Here is a 15825-nt window from a genome sequence, read left to right as displayed (position 1 = left end):
GCCACCTACAGACGCCTGCTAGAGGGCGAGGAGCAGAGGTGAGCCAACCCAGGGTGTCTTGAGCTCCTCACCAACCCTATCCTTGGCACAAACCCTGCTCTTACCTTTGACTGAGCAAAGGCCAAGAATTTGGGGACAACTCTACTGTAACACTTCTGTGTGGGGAGCTTTAGTGAAAGGTAGCACATTCCTTTAGAATTTTGGCTCCTAACCCCTTAATTATTGTCCATCCCCCATGACCTTAGGTAGCCCTATTTTGCAATTCAAGTGCACAAACTAATATCTTTTCCTTTCTCCATCCTCAGGCTGTGTGAAGGTGTTGGTGCTGTGAATGTCTGTGAGTATTTAGGGCTCCGTATGGGCAGATTTACTTCTATAGGGGAGGAAACATCCGGAGAGTGTATTCTCAGTGAAGGCCCAACATATAAACATGGGCTGGCATACAGTAGGAGAAATTTGGAGCCAGACAGAAAAAAAAAGCTTTTAGAGTTGATGAATGAAGAATCCTTGGCTGCAGATGCCCTGACTTTAATCCCACTGCTCAGAGATTGGGCAGGGGTGTTCCTTAAGAATGGTTTGATAAGGGCCAAAGGTATAGCTCAGTGGCGTAAGCACCTGCGTTGTAAGCATAAGGTCCCAAGTTCAACCCCTGATCCCAGAAAGAAAAAAGAGAAAGAAAGGTTTGCTCCTCTACCTCCAATTTTGGTGGTACTGGAGATTGAGCCTGGAGCCTTCACACTGAGCTATCTCCTCGTTCCTTTTTGGAGGGTGGGGTGTTAACTGGGCATCAAACTCATAGCCTCACACTTGCCGAGTAGACACTGCACTGCTGAGCTCTATCTCCAGCCCCCTACCTCCAATTTTGACTTACTTTCCTGATCCACAGGTGTCAGCAGCTCCCGGGGCGGGGTCGTGTGCGGGGACCTCTGCGTGTCCGGCTCCCGCCCAGTGGCAGGCAGTGTCTGCAGCGCCCCTTGCACTGGAAACGTTGCAGTGAGCACCGGCCTGTGTGCACCCTGCAACTCTGGTGTATCCTGCAGAGTGGGCTCCTGCGGCATCAGCTCCGTAGGCATGGGTTCCTGCACCAGCAGCTGCAGGAAGTGCTAGACCCCAGTGCTAGCCCAGGCCCAGACCTCTCCACATGTCTGGCTTTGCCTGTCCAGCCCAGGGCCCTAAAGCAAGGGCACAGGATTTCTGTGTGATCTTCACCTCTGGGCTTGTGCTACACTGGGACAGACTACTCCAGAAGTCTCCTTGGAGCCCTCAGGAAGGGGGCTCAGGGACAACCAGAATAAGAGCCAGAGCCATCTCCTGGGCTATCATGGGCTCAGTCGCTTGAGGCCCCAGCCTTTCCCCTTCCTCCTCTGCCTTCTTCATTTCTGCTTTGCTTTATGATGCCAATAAATCAATGTAGCTAGCCCTGTGCCTTGTCTGTGTCTACGTTAACCTTCTGAGGGGTGAGAGTGTGAGAGTGTTCTCAGAATCACAAGGTGTAGAAAGAGGCCCAAGCTTGGGGACTCTGTCCATTGACACATAGCAGTCAGATTGAGCTAAGGCTTGTAGTAGGTGCCTGTATGATAGTTTTATCCACATGACCTGAACAATTTTATCCATGCAACCTTAACAATATACAACGCAGATGAAAGAATCGGAGATCTATGGAGTCACTGGCTCTTGCACTGTGGCTTGAACCCTGTGTGCATCCCTAGTGCTCATACTACCAAACCACAGCCGCCTCCCAGGAAATAGCCTGAGCACGTCTATAAACTGATGGTTAATGAGTATTAAACTCTTTCAACACTCAAAGCTTAAGAAAACATTGCTCATTGATTGTTTTGGTAGAGACGACTCATGCCTGAGTAATTTATTGAAATTCTTGAAGGTATGAACATTATTTAAAGTTTCAAAAAGCCTTGCCATGGCTTTCCTTTCTTAATGGAGTCCCTCTGAGCTCAGAGACCTACCATTGCTAATGCAATGCCTTGAAGACTGAAAATAAAACTCAGTCAAAAAAAGAAACCCAAAGCTGAGAGCGCAGAGTCTGGAGCCACGCTGCCCAAATCCAAAGCTGGGCTCTATTTCCTTCCAGCTGAGTGAATTGGAATGATGTCCTTACCCTTTCTGTGCCTGTTTCCACATCTCTCAAACAAAGATAATAAAGGGCACCTGCCTCAAGGTTAATGGGAGGATTAAGCAATTTCATGTATGAAAAACATTATTGGTCACAAAATAATCACTATCTGCACTTATCGTTAGCATTTTTTATTTTGTAATGTAAAGTAGACACGTCTTTGGGAACCAGGGCCAGGACTAGCCTTTTATTATATCTTTATCCATGATCAGAAATGCAGTCATAGAGGGAATCTCCATTTCTGCAGGGCCACTGTGCACCTTCATACAGGAAAATATTCTCTTAGCTCTACCTGGGTCATTATAGCAGAAAGAATCTCCAATCTCCCAATCCCAGGCCTAGAAAATGCAGCACAAGTGGAAGCCCCCCCTTGAGGATACCAGAAAGAAGAGTGCTGTGCTGAGAGAATGTTCTGAAGTAGTTCTTATAAGGGGTGGAATCAAGCCAAGTCTCTGAGCTACCTCTGGTAGAATCATGAGCCTCACAGAGCACTGGCAAGTTCCACAGTGTTCGACTGTTCTAGCCAACCCTCTCTGCTTGGCACAGCACAGCTGACAAGCAGGGTCTGTGCAGAGTCTAACCCTGAAGAACAAGCACCAGCTTCAACCTTCATCCTTCCCCAGTGCAGAAGCCATCTGCAAGTCCAGTTCTGAGGGACCTCCTGCCTAGGCCAGCTACGTCCTTCACGCCTATTTTTCTGGTCTCATCATTCCTGATGGGCCTTCTGGCCTCCAGGACTTGGCGCACCCTCCCACCTTCCCCGAGCTCTGCCCCTCTCCTCCCTCCCAGTCTAGCTATGCAGTGTTTGCCTCCCTCACAGTTCCACTCCTGGACAAACTGGACAGAAAAGCAAGGGTGAACCCACCAAACACAGTGCCCACATCCATGTATGTAAAGAAAATGGAATTCCCTGCCATGTAACCTTTAGCAGGTCACCTCCCCAGCATATTCCATAATAGAATAAAATGTGTGGACTACTTGGCTGCTAAGGTCCCTTACCAACTTAAAGCTCTAGTCTCTGCAGGAGGTGTGGGACAGGAGGAGGAGCTGCAAGAGAAGAGGGAATGCAGAGTCCCACCTGCAGCTGTGTTATGCAGACACGTGGCATCTTGCATTCTTACCCATTCTGTGTAACTCATGTGTGCAAGTTCCTATGTGTGCATAGAGCAGGACGGCTACATCCCAATGCATGCCTATCTCCAGGCAGCTGTGTGGGAGCACATGATCGTGTGTGACTGTGAGATTTCTATATATATGATTACACACGTGATGTGCATATGCGTTAAGGAGAGGGACTAGTGCGCGTGTATGGGTGTGAGTACAGTGTGGGTGGACCCAGGTGTGCTGGTGTGACAAAGTTATAGGAGAAAACAAGGGCTAAGTGGGAGTAGTGATGGTCCAGTGCTATTAGATGTCATTCTTCATAATGACAACCCTCATTGTGTGTGCATTTTTATAATAAAACTGAAAACACTGAATAAAATTTTTATTTCCAAAATTAAAAAAAAATAGATATCATTCTGGGAGATGCCTTCTGTTCTTGTTGCTCTAACCATTGGGGCTAACCTTCCTACAGTCACTCTGTCATGCTAGCACCAGAATGGACAGAGGAAGGTCATCTGCTACTATACTTTGTACAGGCTTTAAAGTTGGTCAAGGTCAGGAAGATAGTTCAATGGCACAGTGCCTGCCTGGCAAGCGCAAGGTTGTGAGTTCAATTTCCGGTACCAAAAATAAATATTTTTTTTAAATAAAGTTGTTCGGGGTGGGGGAGATAGCTTAGTAGAATAAGTGCTCGCCTGGCAAATACAGGGTCCTGAGTTCAATCCCCGATACCACAAAAAAAAAAAAAAAAAGGAAGAAAAGTTTGAAATAAAGTTGTTCAAAAATATTTCCAAAGCTGGAGAATTGGCTCAGTGGCATAAGTGCCTGCCTGGCAAACACAAGGTCCTGAGTTCAATCCCTGGTGATATATAGATATAGATATAGATAGATGGGCTTGGATGTAGCTCAATGAAAATCACTTGCTTAGCATGTGCAAGTCCGTCTTTGATCCCCAGCCCTCCAAAAAACAAACTTCCAAAGGACTCCAGTAAATACATATATATATATTTTAAAGCACTTTCCACACAGCACTATCTTTAGTTCTCACTCAAGCTTATAATTGACATTATTCTAGTCTACAGATGAATTTGGCTCAGAGACATGATGTAGGGAAAAAATGACTTCACCATTTAGATCTGGGGTCTGATCCAGGATGAGACTGAAGCCTGAGGCAGGTGAAGAATTTGGTCAAGGTTAGCACTTCAACACCACAAAAGACTTTCAAGGGGTTATTTAGGCTGAGACATGCTGAGAGTGAAGAAGCAAGGCTCTGGATATCCCAGGACACACAGACTTCCCTGGACCACAAAGCCTCAGCCCCTCACGTCTACTCTATGGCAGGCCCTAGCACTGGAGTAGAAAGTCACCGCCCTGCGGGTCTCAAATAGAGATGTAGACACAGCCAAGTTAGCATCTTGCATGTTGAATGCTCTGAGTTTGAGACAACCATATGGAGCCAACAAAAGGCTGAGACCACATAATGCTGAGCAACAATGACTAAGCTGGTGACAGTTCTGCTCCCTTCAAAAGTCACCTCTACTCACAAAGTAGTAAATGGGCTGGTGAACGACTCTCCATAAAAGCACCCAACACTTCTCTTCCACCCTAGGCTGGAATGTGGCCCGTAGCCAGGGAAGCCTCTTAGCAAATAGATCCCCAAACCACAAACATTGCTGCTGACCCACGCGGCCCTGACCCAAGAAGAGACTAACATGACCCTAAAGCCCTTGAGATCTCTTGAGCTGACATCAGGCAAGTCCAAGGTTTAGGTTTAGAAAGGGAAACATCAGGTATTCAGTGCTCTATGCAAAGGCATGCACCCCACAAAGGCTGCCTGCAAGTCTTCGGTGCTATTTCTGTCTGCACTTCCCACAAATTCTCTGCGCTGAATTGCTCATTGCAGCAGGAGCTGGAAAAATGGCCTTGAAAAAAATAAAATTTCACTACTTCCTAGCAAGGTGCAAGGAACACACAGGTGGGCTCCCGCATCTGGCAGAGGTCAGCTCTGCTCCCGCACAGGTGTTTGGCCTGGGAATATCACCAAGAACACCGATATCCTTGGTGTTAGCCAGTGTTGAACACTTGAGGATGATAGGATCCCAGCAGGGCCATGAGCCCTAGCCCTTAGCTGTGTGGTCACTTGCCAGCCAAGTTTCGGTCCCATTCCTTTTGCATGAGACAACTTTGTTTATCCAGGAAAGGGGCCTTTTGGAAGTCTGTTCTCCAGGCAGGAGTGCAGGAAAACATGGTGCACACTCCAGCACTGCAATACCTTAAAAGGTAAAGCCAGACACCTGGCAAATGAGGCACCTTAGCCCCACCCAGGGACCATGCTCTGATGATGTAATCCTCTGTGCAGCAGAGAATGTAGGAGCTCGCTGAGCAGAAGCTGCACTGAAGCCTGTGTGCTAAAGAAAGAGTCTAGAAACTAGGTCTTGCTCTAGTCACTCCATCCTCAGACCATCCTATCTAATGCCCCAAAGTCCAGTGGTCTTGTAAAAACTCAGACCAAATTCCCCATAGATCTGGAAGCAGAGCCATCCGTGCTTCTCTTGCTATGGCATGGGGCTCCCCTCCCCCTATCAGGTCACTGCCAACCCAGCACACACACCAGGCATGCAGTTGTGCTGTGGTCCCTACCCCACTGGCAAGGGCAATTTATCCAGCCAGGGCAGAGTCCTCAGTGCCTTGTCAGGTAAGCAGGAGGCACTGATCCACTCTCCTCATCCTGGTCTGCTCCTTGTTTCTAGCCCACCTCCCCACCGAGGGAGACATTGCCAGACAGCTAAATCTAGGGGCTCTCCTCTCAGCTGTGTCCTCATGAGCAAGCACTACACAGGACCCCTGAGGCCATTCAAGAAGTATTTGTACAGTGAGGAAGAATCCTGAGGCCCCCTCTGCCAGAAAACCTGATGTAGACCCACTCTCAGCCCCATGTCTGAATTTTCTCAGGGCCCAACAACTCTTTCAGTCCTAAAGATCCCACTTGTACAATTATCAAGTCACCAAAAACAGGATCCCACCACATGGGACCCCACGACCAGGAGAGAGTTGCTCCCATGTGTTGTTCCTGCCCCAACCTGCCAATGGGGCCTCAAGGCATGGGGCTCCAGAAAGCGGTCAGTTCAAACACACTGGCAGCTGGGTCACAGCAGAACTTTTTATTGAAAAGGAGGAGTCCCTGGAAAGGAAGGGTGGGGCAATTCAGAGGGGCAGGGCACTGGGTCCAGGTAAGCCACAGACCCTGCCTATGTAGTGTTTCCAGTGCCCAGGTTGTCTCCCTGAGGGCTCAATCCCACCATTCTCAAAGCAGGGATGGTGGGTAGGCGGGAGAGGTGCACTGATAGCTTGCTTCACGGAAAAGAGTATCTGAGATAAGAGATCAAGTCTTCATAGTAAAACTGGGATTCCTGAAAGCGGGCAGCACCAGGGCAGCGGCTGTAGCTCAAACCCTCAGCACAGACCGCGGAGCTGCAGAGCGCGCAGCCACCGCTGGGAGCGCTCGTATCCAGGGTATCTGAGCCTGCTCCAAGAGTGAGCAGGACGGTGGGACCGGATGAGATTGGCCTGCGGGCCGGGGCCCTGTCCGGTGCGGGGTGGAGAGCAGTGTGGGAAAGAGGGAGCCCTCCCATCCCCACCCTGGGCTAAAGAGCTGCTGCAGGCCTCTCCAAAGGCATGATGCACGGACCCTCCCTACTGCTTGGAACAGTGTGCAAATTACCTTCGAAGGAGCAGATAAGGGCCCTTCCCAATACACTTAAAAGAATCTCCCCCAAGAGAAGAAAGTCTATGGTGAAAGCCAAAAAACGAGCTGCACAGAGGGACCAGTCACAGAAACACCTGGGGGGGGGGGTAAATGGCATGCACATTGAAAGGGGATGCTGTAAGATCTGAGCACTCTGCTCAAGCTTCAACTGTGTCCTTACCCACACTCCTAGCTGCCAATCCCATTTCAAGCCTGTAAGGAGGGAAAAAAGCAGGCAAATGACCTTACCTACTAGGTTTGATATTCTACATTCTGCAAAATAAATACCCCTGACCTTCCGGGTCGGGCGAAGAGCCCACCATCCTGCAAGCTCTGTGGGTCCCTGGTCTCCAAGTCCTTTCAGACCTTTCCATTCAGTCCTTTCTGCCTCTGTTCAGACAGCTCACTTTGGCCGATGACCTCTTGAAGGAAGGCGAAGGCAAGTGATCTGCCCTTTGTTAGCCTAACCTGATCTGGAAGGGTAAGCCCAGGTCACTCAATTATAAAGGAGACTGCAACGGAGACACCTTGATTATCTGAGGAATGTTATTCAAGCCCTACGTCATCACCTTCCACTGTTTCCTTGAAGATGTCCTTGCCCTGCGCTGAGACTCAGTGTCCTGGTCTATAAGTTGGGGATAAATAGTTTCTTCCTCCCAGGCTTCTGTGAGATCATAAGGAGATAAATGACACAGTGTGCCTGCTGCACAGTGGGGTTCTGCCCCCTCCTCTGCTCTGCCTGGGACACCCAGCTCACACTGATCACCCCTGATGCCCCACAGCTGTCTATGGTGAAAGCCAGGCCCTATCTGTTCTTTCAACTCTGCATCCCTGTCCCTGGAGGTGAGGAACAGAGAAAAAATTACCATTGTTCCCACCAGCTAGGCCTTGGTCCCTATACCTATCTCAAGTGACAGACTGTTCCTGTTGTCTGACTCTGTGAGTGAATAACTTCACGGGTGCCAGAGGTGCTTATTAGCTGAGCTTTTTGTTCAAAAAGCTGTAAGATGGTGGGGAAAACTGGCTGCAGATCAAATCATGAAGACCCAGGTGAGCTCTCACCCACAGCCATCAGAAGCTCCCCTCACCCCTCACCTGCCCTCCTCCAGCAGCTTGTGGTAGGTGGCGATCTCAACATCCAGGCCCAGCTTGACGGTCATGAGCTCCTGGTACTCTTGCAGCTGTCGTGCCACACCCTGCTTGGCCCGCTGCAGAGCTGCATCCAGCCAATCCAGCTTGTCCTTAGCACTGCACGAGGGCCCCTCTGCTTTCAGAGCTGCGAGGCCCCTGGATCTTTCTGGTTCACAAGGCTGGGGGGATGGAAAGACCAAGGATAGAAGGATCTCCTGGCCCCTACTCCTCCACCTCTAAAGATCCAGAGGCTGGAGGAACAGTGAGGGTATGGAGATTATCTCCAGTTGCAAGGAGTGAATAGGCCTGTGTCTAGACCACAGGATTCAAAGATCTGCCCACTCTCTGTGGTCTGGATAGAGATCTGGGGCCAGCCTCTGTGATGGCTGAGAAAAGCCCTTTGCAATCTGGCATGATGACACTCTTCATCTCAGCTAGGATCAGAGAGGCATCAAATGCTCCTTAGCAAGTAATCCTGGGATTAGTGTTTGATAAGAAAACCTAACAGGAAAAATATCTTACCTCGTAGGGTTCTCTGAGAACAATAGAAATAAGAACAAACACTTGTCTGGGTGAGATAGGCCTGCTGCTTGGCCCATCAGAGTAGCTGCCACTGGCCAGACACAGAACCATGACCAGCCAGCCCATCCACCCACTCTGCCACTGCTGATACTTAAGCAGCCCATGCCCCTCAAAGTCATCACTGCAGGGACGGGAAGACCCCACATGAACCATGAATATCCCTCAAGCCTAAGTCACATGCATCAAGCTTGACATGTAGGGGAGGAGGGTTTGGGAAGAAGAGCACTTTGGGAAGAAGAAATCTTCCCTAAAAATCCTCTTTTCTAAGTTCTAAGGCCTGAGTCACAAATGCAGATGCCCGCAGGGTCCTGCCTGGCTATAAGCCTCCAAAGGTGAAGGCCAAACGTTAGACCTATCAGTAGGATCTAATTCCACAAGGAAATATGCTGTCTCCCATTTCCCTGAAATCACAAGGACATCTTCCCATGTTTTCATTCTTTTATTTCTCTAGAGACATGGGCGCAGTGCTTTTTTTCTTCCACAAGGTAATGAAGCACAGTCAAGGTGATGATGAAGGTCAAAGGACCTTCTGTCTAGGAGCCCAAGAATGCGATCGGGAGTGATGAGGACAGCACACATCAAGCAGCTGCTACCATAGGAGACAACAGAAGAGGTGGAAGCTTTTCTGCCTCTCCAGCCAGATATTAGCATGTGGGAGTCACAATGCCAGATTTCCATATTTTAAAAGAGAACCCAGAAAACTGGGATTCTAGGTAAGGCCCTGCAGTTTTTGAAGATGAACTCATAATTAATGCTGAGTGAGATGCAAAGAAGACATTTAAAAAGGTACATACACTTATAAAACGGCAATAAACAAGTAAGTGTATACACTCATACACAATTGCTGCACATTCATCACCCACATAAAATACACGTGGAGCCCTAGGCCAAGGCAGGCATGAGATACACGTGCAGCCACCTCCTGTGCTCAGGCAGTCATAGAGAGAAGCTCCAGAGAGCTTCTGTCCAAAGGATTGGGAGGAAGGTCTAGAATAGCTGTCATAAAAAATGAGGACCCTCCCACAGAGCCGCCCCCACTCCCTCACCTCACCTGACCCTTGGTGCCATCCACCTCCACCGTCAGCTGCTGGATGGCCTGGTTGAGCCTGTTCAGATCGTCTTTGCTGTGCCTGGGGCTCTGGCTGTGTTTCTGCACCACTGCCTTTATCTCCTCACACTGGGGCAAGGATGGTAGAGTAGAGCAGTGGTCAGCAAGGGGGCAGAGCAGGCGCAGCTCCTGCGCACTCCATCACCACCACCTGCTACCCACAGAGGACCATCCTGTGAAGTGGGGATGGTCCTGCTCTCCCAGTGCTTGCTGGGAGAATACCATGCATTCCACTGCCAAGCCTAGAGATGCCAAAGGCGGCCTACACTGGGGCACATAGGGCAGTAAGGCAGGGAAGTGAGCTGCTGAGGTGAACTTCAAGACTGGCTTCTCCTAGGGGTAGGAGCATTCAACCATGGGAAAAGTTATTTCAATTTATCACATATAAGCAAAACTAATACAAAAAGTATTTGGTAAAATTCAACAATGACTAATTTTTTAAAGACTTTAAAAATCCAGAAATATGAAGAAAATCCCTTAACTTGCTGATTTTATGAAACAGAATCCAGAGACAGGTAGCCAGATACCAGATCCGTCCCCAAATCCAGGCCGCCATGGTGAGTGCTGTCCACCAACAATGGAATCAGAGGACCTTCTGCGCTTCACATGCCATACATAACCAGCCCAGCCATGGTGACACCCACACAGGGCCTGACACTTTTCCAAATCTTTCACCGCCCCCCTCTCTCACACAACCACCTGTGATGCAGACCAGGTGGATGGGGCCAGCTCTGTGCTCTCCACAGGCGGGTGCTCATTCCACCCACCACAAACAAAGGAGGAGGGAGCAGAAAGAGGCCCCTGCTGGGCAGCACTGAAACAAGCAGCACTGGAAGTCCATGTTCTCTGCTCTACACCCTGAGGGACAGATGCAGTCACACCAGTCCCTCGGCCCAGAGAGTGGGCACTATGCACTGCAGCACCAGCAAATCTCTCTGTAGGGCAGGTGGAGACTTGTAGGGCAAGCAGACTGCAGAACCCCATCCCCACAGTGTCTGCTGGGTCCCCACTGCCCCCCTCTTCTTCTCTGCTCCCCAAATGTAGGTGCAGCAGACAGACTTGTGCCGGGCAGCTCCAGTCCCTCACTCCTGGGCCCCAGGCCTCACCATGACAGCAGCTGCAGTCTCCTCCAACCCTCTTTCTCAAGCACTGAAGCCCAGCTCCAGCCCAAGGGACTCCCAGAATCCTTGCGCGGAGGCCTCCACTTCCTGGGGGCTTTGTGACCTCACCTTGTTACAACCACAGAGTTCTGAATCAGGAGTCTCAAGGGTAGGGGATAGAAGCAAGCCAAATGTGAATGCAGATGGACAAAAGACTGGAGATGCCACCTCCCAGAGCCAGTAGGAAATCCAGGTCTAAACTGGGGCAGGGAAGAAGGAACGAGAGAATACAGGCTGCTGTGGGCATTTTTCTTGTTTTATACAGTGTTCATACATGCAAAAGAGCATCTATGACACACATTTAGGGATTTAAATAGCAACAATGGTAGAAGAAATCTTTGCACTCCTAAGGGACACTTGCTGTGTGCAACACCATCCATTCCTGGCCTTGCCAAATCCACAAAGTTTTTTCTATGAGTGAAAAACGTAAGTGATTTTTGTTTCTGATGTCAACAAACAATGTTACCAGTAATGTTTTTGCATATGTCTGCTGACATACTTTATCAAGAGAGCTTTTTGGATATGCTGGCTGTCAGGCTTATTTTTTAAAAGAATTCAAAGTGATATACATGTTTTATATCATGGATCATCACCTACCAACATACACTCACATGAGTTGAAATTAGTTTCATGGAAAACTACCCTCTCTGTCTACAGTGGCCTCTGATCTAACCAATTACCATAATACAGCTTTTCATTTTCAATTTGTGGCCACATGTTTTAGTTTCATTTCTTATAAATAGTCTATTATTTTTGTTGTTTAATAATATAATGACAGGACTGGGGATATAGCTCAGTGGCTTAAGCACCTGCCTGGCAAGTACAAGATCCTTAGTTCAAACCCCTGTACCACAAAAAAAATAATAATAATAATATAATGACAATGAAATGTTGATGCACTAATCCCAAAACGTATGTCCCTTTAGTTGTTTGAACATTATTATAATTACTTGCTCAATCAAACATCTGGGCTATCTTGAGGTCAGTTTCTATTGATTTCTCTCTCATATTTTCTACTTGTTTCTCTTATATTCTGGGTAATTTCTTCAGATTTATCAATCAACTTTCTCTCAGAGTCTAATCTGTTTACCCATCAATTTGGGTTCTTAATATGGTTTAGGAACCTATGGTTTACATTTATATAAATTTTATTTAAGTCTTCTAAATCAGTCGATTAATTTTTGAATGCTCTTTTTCTAGCTTATGTTTTAATACTTGTAGTGATCCTCCTGTCTCAGCCTTCCCAGCCCTGAGATCACAGGTGTGCACCATCATGCTTGGTCTCAGTGTTTGGCTCAGCACGCCCAGGGGCAGGGCCAGTGCAGCATGTGGTGCTGGGAATTGAACCCCAGTCCCTGCACTTGCTTAAGCAGGCACTTAGTCCACTGAGCTATCTTGCTGATCCCTCAGTTCTCCTTTTCATAGGCCAAGGCTTAGTGCCCCACCCCTGAGTACACAGTGTTCCCTCACGCATCAGTGACCAACAGAAGCCCCTACTGCACCCCTGGCTTCATCTACTATGACAGCTAACAGTGTTGTCAATTTGAATAAGGAGCACTGAGCTGATAGGTTTAGTATGGTTGTGGATATATGCTGAACCTGGGTGTGCGTGGCACCAACAAATAGGCTTGTGGACTGGATGGAATAAAATGGAAGTGTCGTTCCAGCGTCACCATCACCCTTGAATATGCACCCCTAGGCTTCCAGGCATTCTCTTCACCCCTCCAGTAGGCTCTTCAGCCTTCCAATGCAGCCCAGTTGGCCTCCTGACAGAGATTTCCTTAGGACCCTGCAGGGAGCTCTGGGCCTTCCACACTTGACTGGATCGTTCAGTCTTGCAGCACACGGTCCTTTTGCACACTGCCACACCTAACTTAGCAGGCAGCCACTGTGAACCCACTTTAGCTACTGTTCCCTAGCAAACCTAACTGCTCCATCTACCCACAGGCCTCCATGGAGTCACTTTTTTTTTTTTTTTTAATACTGGAATACTGGAAATTGAGCCTAAAGGGCTCTAACACTGAACTGCAACCCCAGTTTCTGTTTGTTTGTTTGTTTGTTTGTTTGTTTGTTTTTGAGACAAGGTCTTATTATGTCGCCCCAGTTGGCCATAAATTCACCATTCTGTGTCTCCTAAGTAACCAGATTACAGACATATGCCGCAGTGCTGCCACTCCTCAGGCCCCCAGGCCTCCAGCCTTGAGCAGATAGGTGAATAGAAAGCTGACATGGATCTTACTGAGATTCCACCCTCCCCCCACAAAAAAAAACCCCTAAAATAATGGACAGAAAGTGTGGCATGAATTACAGCAACTATAAGGCAGAGGACTTAGGAGGAAAAGCAGTTTGGAGGCAGCCAGAATGCAAGGGAAGGGGAATGTGGGAAGCCAGGGGCCACGGGGCTGTCCTCAGCATGTGTTCAGGAGGGTAACTCCTCACACAGTGTGTCCTCACTGGGCTATGTGTCACTCTTAATAGCTTTTCTCAGTCTGAGGCACCAGGTGACCCAGAAAAAGGCTTTCTCTCACAGTGAGCAGTGAAAAGTAGAGAGCAGAGTGTGGTCCTGGTGAGATCAGGCAGCTCCAATTTGCCTTCATGCTGTAGGTGGTCAGACGGGAAGAAGGGCCAGCTAGGATCCATGAGGCTTGAGGGCTGCGGGCTTCAGGTTATCCACTGTCCCAAACCAGCGGGTCAGTCAACGAAGGTCACCTGGGAGAGGAGCGGGGAATTGAGGAGGGGACAAAGGACAGGAGATGCGAGAAATGGAGACAAGACAGGATTCTGATCAAGTCTCGTTTATCCAGGGGAAGTGCTGGGCATATATAGTGGAGGCATAGGGAAATGACATCAGTGGCTAAAAGGCACGAGTAACTAGGCAACCGGGCTATGACAGGAAGTTCCACCTCCGGGGCATAGCAGGAGACTTATGGGAAATAGGTGGGGTAAGAAGAATTAGGAGCTTAGCTCAGCAGAGGTAGGGGAAGAGGAACCCGAAAACCCACTTGCAATAGTATTGGAGGCCTGGAGTTATTGTGCCTCCCACAATCCACAAGCCCTTCCAACTTAGCACTTTTTTTTTTTAATGTACAAGGTATGCAGGGTCTACAGGGCCTCACTACACAGATCAGACTCATAGTGAGTCTCCTGTTTTCAGCCTCCCGAGCGCTGGGATTACAGGTGTGCACCACCACACCCAGTCTCAATCACAGTCTTAGTGCACCCTGGAGGCAGGGCTGGCACAGCATTCTGAGTATCACACCCCGGCTACTGTGCTCTGCCTAAGCAGGCACTTTAGTCCACTGAGCTATCTGGCTGGCCCCCAACTTAGCACTTCTTGTAGCTGCTACCACAAGTTCCCTTTCACAGAAGTTGATGCCACATAAACAACCCCACCCTGAGGGCTGCTCATACCTGCACAAGGACAATGATGCTACAAATCTTTGGCTGAAACAGGGATCTGCTCCCAAACTGCCCCCATGCCAGTCAGAGCTCCCTTACTTCCATCCAAGAACACCACAGAGAACAGTTTTTCTCTGTGTGTGGGATAAGTCAGTGTGTGCTTCCCTGTGACACAGGACACACTCACTCGCAGTGAGGCCCTCTAATTTAGTCCTGTTTCTTATGTACTTTTTTTTAATATTTATTTATTTATGTGTGTGTGTGTGTGTGTGTGTGTGTGTGTGTGTGTGTGTGTGGCCAGCTCAGCCCACCAGGGGGCGGGGCTGGCTGGCATGTGGTGCTGGGGGATTGAACCGCGGTCTCTTCGTTTTTGCTAAACTTGTTCTAAGTAGGTGCTTTAGACCACTGAGCTGTCTCACCAGCCCTCTTATGTACTTTTGTAACTGATTTCAGAATGACCTTGAACATGGACAAGGGCATTTAGGTAGAAACCAAATAAAAGCATCTGATGATGAGAAAGACTGAAACTTTCAGGTCTACAGTGAGGAATATTCCACTCAACATGTTCCCTCTTTGTAACTGTGACTGTCAGTGAGAGGAACCATTTCTCCCTGGATCTCTCCCCCCTCAGAACAGTGTCTGACATAGGTGTCTGCCCCTGGAGCTAGAATTACTCAGATATTCACAGCACGGATGTGTCTACAGAGCCTGTGCAGGAGAGAAAAGTCATTGTGAGCCCTGAGCATTAATTCCTGACTGTACTTACAGAAGTCACATAGTACCAGTTCTGAACCAGTCACCAGAGGCACCCTCGAAGTCCCTCCCAGAAGGCCCAGTCCTCCCCTGTTGAGGGGAGGAGGATCTGGGCCTTGCTACTCCCACAAGCCCAGCATCTCCCCCCAGCCAGCACGTTCTCCCAGTCCCCTGTGGGAAGCAAGCCTGAGGACTGTATCAGAACACCCAGGACCTCCCAGATGCCCAGGAGCTCAGCTCCAGATTCACCCTGCCAAACTCCAGAGCCTTGAAGCACCCAGCCCCCTGTGACTCAGGCTCACCATCTCTCTAATAGAGATGGTGCTTTCTGCTTGCCCTTTGGTCTGAGGGCTCTCCTCATCCTGGCTCCTAACCCCATGATGTCCTGGAACAAGCTCCCAAGAGCCAACCACATATTTCTAGGCAAAGGGACATAAAGTCATGGTGGTAGCCTAAAATCAGCCAGGATGGTAGCATTCACACCTGTGAAATCAGCAAATATTATAAATCCAAGGACTTCTTTGCTTTCTCAGAGCCCATTTACATTTCCCTACTGTTAAACATTGTAAGCAAACTATTGTCCCTACCTAAATCACTCAAGGAACCTGTTGGAAACGGGTCAAATAACACTAGTTTTTGACCCCTTGAGGGCAGAGATAGGATTTAAGAGGATTCCCAGACTAGAACAGAAGAAGCAGCAGTTGGGTAAGTG

The 15825-nt window shown here is 48.7% G+C and overlaps 2 protein-coding genes across 2 annotated transcripts in view; one reads left to right on the top strand and one right to left on the bottom strand.

Annotated features, from left to right (window-relative positions):
- Positions 1-15825, top strand: part of LOC101584438 (keratin, type II cuticular Hb3) — a 33553-nt gene that overhangs the window by 4154 nt on the left and 13574 nt on the right. The window lies entirely within an intron of this gene.
- On the bottom strand, positions 7118-10978 carry LOC111818495 (keratin, type II cytoskeletal 8-like). The gene is made up of 4 exons (XM_023722692.1): positions 10908-10978; positions 9745-9870; positions 8076-8290; positions 7118-7193 (listed from the first exon to the last, which is right to left on the bottom strand). Exons 1-4 carry the CDS (start codon positions 10908-10910, stop codon positions 7139-7141), a joined length of 399 nt encoding a protein of 132 aa, XP_023578460.1. The 5' UTR covers positions 10911-10978; the 3' UTR covers positions 7118-7138.

The sequence above is a fragment of the Octodon degus genome, unplaced genomic scaffold, assembly GCF_000260255.1.
Source record: "Octodon degus isolate 3935 unplaced genomic scaffold, OctDeg1.0 scaffold00093, whole genome shotgun sequence".
In the NCBI taxonomy this organism is placed as follows: Eukaryota; Metazoa; Chordata; class Mammalia; order Rodentia; family Octodontidae; genus Octodon; species Octodon degus.
Note: the sequence above shows the minus strand (reverse complement) of the source record. Positions and strands in the feature narration are given on the sequence as shown.

Coding starts and splice junctions, on each gene's coding strand:
- LOC111818495 (XM_023722692.1), bottom strand. Junction 8,291..9,744: donor TGGATGGCACCAAGGGTCAG/GTGAGGTGAGGG, acceptor CCATCCCCCCAG/CCTTGTGAACCAGAAAGATC. Junction 7,194..8,075: donor AAGCTGCTGGAGGAGGGCAG/GTGAGGGGTGAG, acceptor CCCTCCTTACAG/GCTTGAAATGGGATTGGCAG.